At 36.9% G+C, this 11,535-nt stretch overlaps 1 protein-coding gene across 1 annotated transcript; it reads left to right on the top strand.

Annotated features, from left to right (window-relative positions):
• Positions 1-1,198: 1,198 nt before the first annotated feature.
• LOC117149104 (protein muscleblind-like) lies at positions 1,199-11,108 on the top strand. The gene is made up of 2 exons (XM_033316745.1): positions 1,199-1,240; positions 10,348-11,108. Exon 2 carries the CDS (start codon positions 10,827-10,829, stop codon positions 11,091-11,093), a length of 267 nt encoding a protein of 88 aa, XP_033172636.1. The 5' UTR covers positions 1,199-1,240; positions 10,348-10,826; the 3' UTR covers positions 11,094-11,108.
• The last annotated feature ends 427 nt before the right edge of the window (positions 11,109-11,535 follow it).

Below are 11,535 nucleotides of genomic sequence, written 5' to 3'. Positions count from 1 at the left end.
CCGCAACCTACGCCAAAAGCTTAAGTCTGTCTACTTTTGGCCAGTTAACCTTTTAGTTGATTGTCAACTCGACTCGCCTTCATTGAACTCGGCAACCCCTTAAAAATCCCCCTTCGGTAACCAACAAAACCAAAAACACTCGAACTCTCTTCATTGGATAAATGCACTCTTTAAGAGCACACAAGAGAGCTCGTCGAACTGTGGTGCAAGAAAACACTTTTTCTATCTGAATGGAGGGTTGCCTAGTTCGATTGCAAAAGTTGACACCTATAACATTTTAGCTGACGAAATGAGTTAGTCAAGCGTTTATATACTAATATACCAAACTATATATAAATTGGAATATCTTTTACACTTCTTAAATGCTACAACGTTTTGAAGTTACTGAAATGCCACAGTAACTGGTTGTTTGCCCCACAGTGCAAGCGTAAGCGAAAGAGAATGAAAGGAAGAGAGAGGAAGAGAGCGAGAGAGTTTCGAGTCGAATTGGAATGGAATGACCAGAAAAATATTGCTGCTTTCAGTTTCGAAAAATTTTTCGATGGAAGCGGTTCTGTCAGCGGAAAAGTGAATTATAGCAGAGCCTGCCTGAAAAACTCAAGAAAACCACATCAAAGAAATAGCAGCTCTCAGCTAAATAATAACAAACACAATACTTTCTGCTCAGTCACCGCAACTGAAATAATCACTTTTCTGCAAAACGGCGTCATCAAAAAAGTTTTTGCTACTACAACTCTAGAAACGCGGAAAAATTTGTCAAAAATACAACTAAAAGAAAAACAACAACGCGAGTGCACGTGTATGTGAGAGGTGCTCAGTAAGAGTGTTTGCGTGTGTTCGTTTCTGTGTGTGACAGATAATAAAAGGAGAAGAAAAGAAGTTGTCGAAAGTCGTTCGTGAAAATTCAAGAAATATAGTGCAAGCGCTGCAGGGAAATTGTCCGGAAAAATCGCAAAATCCATTGTTTTTAGCCGGCATCTTAATGACGTCACGTCGTGCCGCAAAAAACCAACGATAACAACAGCTTCTGCAACAACGCGCGTGTTTAGTTTACACACACACCACGCCGCGTCGAGAAAAAAGGTTAAAAATACATTTCAATTCACCATCGGCGTAAAAGTAAACAATAAACAAATACAAGAAAATAAAACAGCAGCCGCTTTTTCACCCAACAACAACAATTTTCAACAACTTCAACTTTGCCAGCAGCAACAACAACAAGTCAGCTGGACAACCGAAGGTGTTTATGCTAAAAACAAAAAAAAAGAGATCGTTGTGTTTTTTTTCCTCTTGTTTTTCTCTTTTTTTCGCCTCCGTCTTAAGTTTATGTTTTTTTTTATCCATCGGTTTGTCTCTTCCCTTTCTTGCCACATTTCGTGGTCTTGTTTGTTATTGTTGTCGAATTTTCGGTGATGCCAAGTGAAGAGTCGGAAATTCTGTTTCATGACAGGGAAAACTTAATATTGTAGGGAAAGTTGTTGCCAAGACTCGAGAAACAGAATAATGGCAGAAAATTAACAAAAGAAAATGTTAAGAAAACTAATGTTTTTCAAGGTTAATAAGGTTTATGTAGTTTTAAAGTGTAGTATGAATCCAATAATACTTCAGTATTTAAATGCAATAAGTCCCATTGGTAGTGTTTTGTAATTACAGTGTTGCAAAAGTAGTACCGTATTACCAAAATGCAAGTCACTTATTTAGAGTCTATTTAGTGCTGAATAATGTGCAGAAACATTGATAAATATTCGATATTACAGAGAAGCATATATCGAAAGCTAATTTACAAATAACTTTTATATACATAAAAAATCTATTTCACAAATTTGTTCAGGACAAAGAATATAAAAAAGTATAGGCGTAAAGTTTGGAACAATATACACAAATATACATTTATTATTGAAAACAAACTACATTACACGGCCACAAAATATAAATTCTGCATTAATAAGTGTATTATAATCATTAAAAAAAATTGCTTAATCTGTTAAAATAATGCACATCTCGTTCACTTGGCTTGGTAAAGCTTAATGACCGAAAATCAAATTGAAATTGAGCCTAATGAACTGTGAAATAATAATTAAAATTCAACAAATTGCAAACCAAATTTGTCAGAGTGAAAATGGGAATGGTTATTCCACATTATTGGGCATTAAATACGTTAAATATATCCACATTATTTGCGAAAGCGCCCTAACAGCTTAACATGAATATATATCATCTGTGGAGTTAATTAACTTAAAAGCACGGTAAAAACTACAAATATTCGCGTTGTAATGTAATGCAAATTTAGCCATTTTTATTCTAAAGCCGGACAAGGCCTAGACTATTAAACAAACAAAAAAAAACCACATCTAAGTCGAGCGATTTTTACAGTGCGTTTCAACACTGTTAGCCAGCTGTAAAGAAACACACGTGACAATAAAACAAAACGCCTGCGAACAGGCAATTACGGAATTAATGGCTAAATGAAATTGTTTTGAAAGCTTAAGATACTTAATGGGTTTAGACACCCGAACAGAAAACAGACATGATTCTTAAATTTAATGTGATTATTTTGTTAAACGAAACTGATTCAATTACCGGATTTGTTCTGACACTGCAAATCGATTTCATTTCAGGGTCTTAGAGACGAATTCATGGGAAATACGATCCCGAAACGCACTGTACTCGCACATGCAAATACATAGATTTTATTTTAACGAAAAGTCACGTTTTTTATGTGGTTCTCCACCCGAAAACCCACACCCCGTGCTCTTGCCAAGTCGTAACCATTAAATTTATGTTTATTTCGGTCCTAGCTTCGGTTTCAGTTGCAAAAAGATTGTTATTATAATTTTTCCGATTTGTTTCGTTTTCCTCCAGTTGAGATATGCAAATTGAATTAGCTCTGCCCGCTGGCAACTGGAAAACAAAAAAGCAAAAGTTTGACACATTTCGTTTTTATTTTTACTCTTCATTTTTGCCCATCATCATCGACAAAAGTGTCAAAAATGTGTTGCTGCAGAAATATGAGTCAAAGAAATCGTTTGGAAAATGCCAAAAATGAATTTATTTCTGTCCATTTGTTCAATACACTCTGACAAGTCATTCACTTTTTCTCCTCCGAACGTACTCAAAAAATCAAACTCGAACCATAACTACAAAACGCCACGAATGCCACAAGACGGTTTTATGTTTTGTTGGTGAAGGGGATTGGGATGAAAACTTGAGGACTTTTGGCATGACTAATCGATTCGATTTTTCGCCAAAAACTCATGCCGCAGTACAAAAAGTCGAGGCAAGAAAAAACGTCGTTGTGAGAAATATGTGTTTGACTTGTAGTAAGAGGGTTTTGCGCTTTAAGCTCTTCTCAATAGGTCGTAAATATCGATAGGAACACCCCCTTTCGTTTGTCGAAAGTGTGGAAATAGCGTTGTATATAGCCGTGTTTGTTTGCTCGGCTCGCGATTTCAGTTTCGATGCGAGATGACAGCACTCGAAAAGGTGTCAGAGTTCAGACGAAAGGTATGAAAAGGTGTAGCCTTAAAGCGCTAGAATGCTCAAAACAATGCAATTTGCTTATGGGCAAATACTTGTTAATTAATGCTTTTAAGTATATATATTCCCATTCGAATCTTTACCAAATTGCTAAATACGGTGTTCTGGAAAAAAGTTCAATACATCAAAATTGGCAAACTATTGATCGAGTTTTCCTTTAATGCTGGAATTTTTATATCTGAAATATCGATTCCTTGGGATTCTGTTTTATATCTCATCTTGTATTTTTGCATTTACATAAACATTTCGTTTCCGTTGCGAAGATTTTCAGATCTTAGTTTCCATTTGGTCGTTTCCTCTCGTTCAAGTTTTTCATCTCTTTTGATATTTTGAAACATGTGCTCGTGGTCTTTCTTTTTTCTAAAAATATCAAATACTTTTTTTCGGTGCTAGAAATTTTGTATTTGGCTTTTTCAATAAGCGCACAGCAGCTGCGACGTCGACTGAGGCAGCGAACAAGTCGAAAAAAAAAAGAAGAAACAAAAAACAAATAGATATTTGTGGCTTTTGTATCTGGTTGGGAGAATCGTAGGATTAGGTGACTCAGACTAGCTGGAGTTCCGAATTTCATAGGTAAATTACCTAAAAATAGTGGAGAGATCTCCAATCGCTAATACATTTTACTTTTCGCATTGGCTAAGGCACTTTCGGTGATTACTAAGCTTTCATTTCTAAAGTATACCATGAGTTTACCATAAACATCAGTCGTATACGATTATGTATTATATAATAGTGTACTAAATTTAAACTTTTCCAATATAAAATTCAAAACATACTGCCATAACTTGTTTCACACCCAATTGGCCGTTTAATGCAGCTTCCTCAATTATATCTATACCGTTGGCACACCCTAACATAATTCTCTTAGCACATGCCAAAACACAACAACCAACCGAGAGTCGAAAAAGAAATTTTGAACGTGTTTCGTCGGTTGCTGGTGTTGTTGTACTCCGAGTATCTGAGTAATCCGAGTATCTGAGGCATCTCCCATAACAGGCGACAGCTGCCGCACATTTTGGATGTATCTTTCGGATGTATCTGCAGCTGTGCATCCACAGGCCCCCCAAAAGATATTCCACCTCCCCGCCGCTACTTTTTTTTTGTTTTTGCCAGCGTTTTTGGAACGACGCTCCACTGCAGTCCAAAATAAGTTTGTTTTGTGACCGAGAGACAAAGTTTTTAGACGCTTTTGCATAATGCCAATGCTGAATTATAACGTCGGCATCTTTAACCCTTCACTGGCCCTTGGGGCAACGCACAATTGAGATCAATTGAAGGCAGAATTGATTGTTTAACCTTTCCCATGGGGGACAGAGTCTGCGAGTTTCGAGGCGTGTCTGCAATGTGATTATGTGCACACAAATTAGTTCAAAGATTAACTCGATTCTCATTTCGGAAATTTTGAGAAATTTTTAATTTTATAAATATTATTCTCTCACTTTGTTTCGGCTATTTCGGGGTTCACCATCGGCACGTTGGGAATATATAAACATAAATACGTTTCGCCAGCGAAATTAATTAGGCACAGAAATCTATGAAAATTAGTTGAGCATTTGTTGCTCGGACTTTTCTTCTTCTTCTTGTTCATCGCCATATTTTACACATTTGCTTGTATTCGTATCTGTATCTGTATCTGTGTTTGTGGCGGCGCTCTCGTATTTTTAAGATAAGCTAAATGTTATGAATATGCCAAAAAATAGTATATGAGCGCGATAGAGCGCCACAAGTCCGTCGCTCTCATTTATGAATTTTGTTTTTGATTTCCCCATTCGCTTTTATTTTTCGGCCTCTCCTTTCGATTCGGTTTTGTGTGTATTAAGCTATATATGTTTTAGCTTTCCGACCTCTGACGTAATTACTGATGATCGCGTTTTGCGCCTAAGAAATTGATTTGCTTGTGTGAACGAAAATTTGAATTTGAATTCCGCTGAGAGAAAAAACGTGACAATAAGCTTTGAATTCGATTTTGCATAAGACGAGATCAGGTGGATTTCAGTGAATGCTGAGAGATCTTGGGACTAGGGCAAGGTTTTCCAAAATAAAAAACGAAAGTTTTTCTTACTTGCATGTGTTATAATTAAAAGTGAAATTTTCATCTTTATTTCCTTTCGTATAAATATTATTATATGTTATTGCTTTCGCTTTAGTTTGATTTCGTTTTAATTTAATCAAGATCTGGGATATTTCCCTAAGACATCTGATAGCTCCCTATCGAATCCATTTGCGTATGCTTTCGGCACGCTTTGTTTTCTTCAGCTTTCCCATTAGTCACATACGTTGGACCATATATAGATCGATCTGCAGATTGTTTTCAGCACCTAATCGAGAGCTCTGCCAAATTATACAGCCAGACCGAATAAGGGCAACCGCCTGAAAAGTATTTGTGAATGCATTTCTTTTAACTGAGCACCAACTTTCGAAAAGTATCTCACAAAAAGCGCTAATAGCTGTCAATGAATTCAGTCAGCGATGTATCTTCAAAAGCCCAGGAAACGTATGGGAGCAAAGAAATAATAATCTTGCGAAACCCACTCACCCTGTACTGCCAAATTAATTAGCCAAGTCAAATGGATGACAATGAGAATTAATTAGGCAAGTCAAAACTCCATTTTTGGAGCAGCGATTTACTCGAAGAATAAAAATAGAGCCGTATTGTGTCTTTTCTTCGACCCACCTGAATTGAATGACATAAGCCAAAGCAAACCGATCATTTAGCCACTTGCCATTTATGGCTGACATTTCAGTCGTACCATCTTTTGATGGCTTTTGTAGATGGGAAAGTTTCCTGTTCCTGCTGTTCGTTAAACACCATTAGTTGGCATTTGCGTGTAGAATAATTGTAAGTTATTACTTCATTCGGTTGTTGTCTTAATGAGTTGGATATTTGCGTTTGCTATCTTTTGCGAATAAGGCGTATGCATATTATAGTTTCAGTGTATATGGTTCACCCTGTTTTATCTAATCTGTTTATTGATAGCAGCCGTCGAACCTGGTTTCCTCGCAGTTTTTTCCCCCAGTTTTTCACCCATTTCTTTCACTTTTTTTTTATGAGCGCATCGTTAACTATATATGTCATACCTTTGGGGTGCACTGTTTTTTACTGCTTAAGAGGCGCGTTGTATAATGTTGCAGAGCGGTTACTGACCGATGTTTTGCTACGGCTTCACTTGCGTAAATGTTTCTTTAAATGCATTAACTTGTCGCCCGCGGGCGAGAGCTACAAACTTGGCGTTTTTGCTGTTGTTTTCGGCCCTCTGAGGTATTGGCAGCGATTGTGTATGGCTTTAGTCATAACTTCGTAAGTCGGCGGGCGCTCGAGTTGATATACATATCTACATTTGTTCGTATACAATATGAGTCGCATATCTAAAAAGAAAAAAAATCAATACGAGTATACACAAATACGAAATACAAAATGCGCTTTCACAGCCAACTGCTAACTGCAGCGTTCTATTTGTCGCCTTATCAGCGAAACGCTCTCGATTTGGTCTGCATGTATGAAGCTCCACGTTATATATGAGTGTGGCATGTGTGTTGGGGAATGGATAGTGGGATAAGTTATTAAGAACGGTTAATTGATTGCGCTGGCACGAACAGATACTATATGTTATCTAATGGCCAAAAACTGCAAGTTAAACTATAGAAACAGCCTAACTGTTAGAGAACTTTATAACTTATTGCCTTTGAACAGCTGTTTCGGTACTAAGAGCACATTTTAAGACAGATTTCAGTGTGACAATCTAATCGTCGTAATTATCAAATAACTTGTACTAATCGGAGTTTTCGTTATTTAGGGCAATAAATAGCTATTAACCAGCTAATAATAAATTAAATTTAAACATAAATTAGTAACGAGCATCGAAATGAATGTCCTTTTTTAATTCTCACGCATGAGTTGCTAGTTTTCCATTTACAGAATATTTTGAAATCGCCTGTTACCATTGAAAATTAAACAAAAAAAATTGAACTCATAAACAATGTAGTCCACCATTCCAGATGCAATTAGGATTGCCCAAAAATTCGGATGCCAGCACAGCTGCCTGCCTTTGTGTTGACTCAGCTTGCATAAACATAAAGTCGATCTTGTGCACATACGAGTGTATGAAATGCGAATGTGAACAAATATTTAGTGGAGTTGCGTTAACAGCTTTGGAAATTAACAGTTTTTCAATCGTCACTCTTCTTTCCCTGGCTGCTGGTCTCTTCGATTCTCAGATGCTTTCTGCCTGTTTTTTCGGCAACTTTAACCTTCAAAACACACTTTTTGATACGAGACCGAAAAACCAGAAAGAAAAAGGAAAACAAAACCTACGGACAAAACTTGTTGAACTTGTTTGTCTTCGGGGTCTGGGTCTACATCAATTTGCATCGTTTTTTGTCCGTCCGTTTTATTCGTCGCTTTTTTGTACTCTTAATGATATTTTAATAACCGAAAATCGCCGAGATGCGAGTGTCCTTAGATCTGAAAGCAGTATCTGAAGGTTATTTGTAGGTCGGCGGATGCACCAATCGGCGTATTATTCAAATCTATATACATATGAATATCCGCACAAATGGCAGAACCTTCGATTATTCTTGGCCCAATTTCACATCTAAACACTATTGGGAAGTTTATTTTCGTGCAGCAATTTCCACACCCGCTTCTGGCCATAAATTTTCGTACTGCGTCAATGACACGGCTGCTAATTTCTGGCGATGTTTCGATTTCAGTACTTGTATCTGTATCTGTATCTGTATCTGTTGGCTATAATGTCTTCTATATATTCCACATAGCCCGATGCCCAGCCACGTCCGCTTGTGTGGGCGTCCCGTCTGTTTCACTTGCGTGTTTCTATTTTTTTTCCCTGCTCGGTTTTCTGTGGATAGAGATTTTTTTGTTTTAGTCGAAAAAGTTTTCAAGAATTATTTTAATACATGCCATAAACATTAGCCCACACACACACACACGCACGCGCGCAAGTAGATGATGGGTCTTCAATTTCTCAGCTCATAAATTAAATCACAATTTATATCTTTGGAAATCAAGTTAAAATACGGAAAAGCAATTTGCAGCTGACATCATGCGAACGTATCCACAAATCCATATACTAACTGAAACACGATAGAATACGTTCTGTATGTGTGTTCCCAATGAAGTTTATTAATTGTCTTCGTTGGTATCTTTCCAAATTGACTTGGCTGAGATAATTTACTGTCTGTGTGTCGGTGTGATATCTTTGGAAACGCCAAATGGTAGATAGGAAATATTTGGCTTTTGGGAGAATGTCTATTGAACAGGAAGAGATATTTTGGATTCAATGGGATCTATTTTTATATTTTTAAAAGCATTTCTCTTAGAAGAATGGAAATAGTTTGGTAGAAGTGCAAAGTTCCATTAAACTCATATCAGTTTCGATTGCAAAATTAGTTCGTCACTCCCAAATTGTATGTCTCACCGGTCCAAGCCCATTAAATATTTAACAAAAACAAGAAAAGCAAAGAAAGCTTTAATAGATTCCCATTTCGAAAAAATTTTGATTCATATGCCGCTGACTGCGATAAGATAAGATTAAAGGCATACACGCACACCAATGCAAACACGATTACAACAACAATTGCAATAGGCGTTCAAATAAAGATAAAAACAAATCAAACAAAACACAATGCAATGGCAAATAAACACAAACTGAAATGCTAATAACAACAAAATATAAATATCAAATTGTGTGTGCCGTCATCGATGATTGTGTCACTTGGTGATTTTGAAATTTATTTATACTTCTCTATCTTAAGTCACAGTTTCTGATGCATTTCTCTTTAATATACATATATTATAAACAAATTCTTTTTACAGTATTTGATAAATCGAAATAAGCGTTAAATAAAATGTTTGTATCGAGCGGTAAGTGCGTTTAACAATTTATTCCATTGCTATAAAAAGAAATTTGCTAAAAAGTGAATATATACGAATACGAGTCTTAAACACTACTCTCTCAGGCGGTGTCTCTCTCTTAAATGTTGCTTAGCTAAAAACGACCAAAAAATATATATACCTACCTATACAATTTAATTGCTAAACACCGCTGGGCCGGGCCTACAGATACACGAATATACAAATTTATATATATGTGTATGTACGTATCTGAGCGACTATTAGTGCACTTTAGTTCATAATATTTATTCGTAGTAACCTTTTTATTTGGTCTATGTGCATTGCGATGAATTGCCTTAGGGGCTAGGCTTAATTTGGCTATTTGGCTGTGGCTCTTTAGCTGTGGCTCTTGGCTGTTTTGGCTGTTGGATACCCTGCGATACCCTCCAGAAAGCTGCAAACTGGATGCCAACCGCTGCTCACGCTCTACATATATAAACTATATATACATACAAGCAGATATTCATGTGTGTATATCTGGTGAACTATTTTTAGTGACTATATCATAAGTTGTATGAAACGAGAACTTTTATTTTGCACAACATTCGCTCATTTAGTCTAGGAATCTATCGCAAAATATATTACATATTAAATACTCCATAGTGATACGGTTATGTCTGTCGATTGTCTTTTGTTTATATTATCATTTGAGCATTGCATTCTGCATAAAACCATAACACAAACGACTTGCGCATTACTAACCCCTAAAATCTAAAAGATATAAAACATGATCAGTTTCCACATCTCTCACTTATACCTAGAATCGCTCTGTCTCTCTCTTTCTCTCTCTCTACGACTATCTATCTCTGTCTTTCGCCATTTCTATTTATCTCTCTTGGAATGTGAACCAAGTCGGTATGATCCTAAAGTTCTATTTCTCTCTTTTACTCTCATTTCAGATAATGTAAACTCAGCTTACACACAAAAAAGCAGTAAAATATAAAATACAAAAATTAACAGCTGCGTTTATCTATAGATATATATACACACACATCTATATATTTGACTAAGCGTTCGATTTGAATCAAAATTATAGCCCAAGCTATCAGCTACCCCCACAAGCTTTGTACTCCACAAAAACGCTAACGAGCAAAATCGATAAAGACCAGAAAGCAAATGAAATCATACCATCTGCCATAGATCTATGCTATAAACATATATAGGTGCGCTGATCTGTGCTCTTGAACTTAGTGTTTTTTGTGTGTGCGTGTCGCGAGAGGAGCACCCAAAACCAAACAAAAAACGTATAGTAAAACAATAAGAAGCAAAAAAAAAAAAACATTATCTAGTCGCTAGGCTATAACTATACAAACTCCAGCTATCCCAGATCCAGATCCGTAAACAGCATATAGTTATATATCTATAACCCCAAAATACGATGGCCAACGTTGTCAATATGAACAGCCTGCTCAACGGCAAGGACTCGCGCTGGCTGCAATTGGAGGTCTGTCGCGAGTTCCAGCGCAACAAATGCTCGCGCCAGGACACCGAGTGCAAGTTCGCCCATCCCCCGGCCAACGTGGAGGTCCAGAACGGCAAGGTCACCGCCTGCTACGACAGCATCAAGGTCAGTACTCCCACCCCCATGTTAAACCGTACTAGAAACACCTACCCTCAACCCTCTATTGCTTCGTGTGACTCGTAGACCGTAAGCTTTAAGTCTTGATTTCTCATCCCACAAAATAAAAAAAATAATAAAAAAAATATGAAATAATATACATATTTCAAACCAATACCAAAATCCCCAATTAAGGGCCTCAGCGAAAACTGATCTTGTCTCGCTTTTGTTGTTTGTGCTTCTGTGCTTTTATAAACTCCATTTTCGTTTTTGGTATCTCTGTGCTTCTATATATACATATATCTTAAATACACACTATATATTTAGTGGCTGTCTCTCTAAGTGCCTACCAAATAAAATATAAACTAAATGCAGCTAAATGCAGCGCCGGGCTGAGCTTGAGAACTGAGAATGTGTGCGTGAGTGTGCTTGAGGCTTGAGTCTTGGGTCCCCCGAGTAGAAGGCTTTAGCTTTTGGCTTACAAATAAGAGAGTTCCACCACCCATCGATACTTAAAAAAAAAACATAG

The sequence above is a fragment of the Drosophila mauritiana genome, unplaced genomic scaffold (genome assembly GCF_004382145.1).
Source record: "Drosophila mauritiana strain mau12 unplaced genomic scaffold, ASM438214v1 U_139, whole genome shotgun sequence".
Classification (NCBI taxonomy): domain Eukaryota; kingdom Metazoa; phylum Arthropoda; class Insecta; order Diptera; family Drosophilidae; genus Drosophila; species Drosophila mauritiana.
Note: the sequence above shows the minus strand (reverse complement) of the source record. Positions and strands in the feature narration are given on the sequence as shown.

Coding starts and splice junctions, on each gene's coding strand:
- LOC117149104 (XM_033316745.1), top strand. CDS start 10,827: ATGGCCAACGTTGTCAATATGAACAGCCTGCTCAACGGCAAGGACTCG.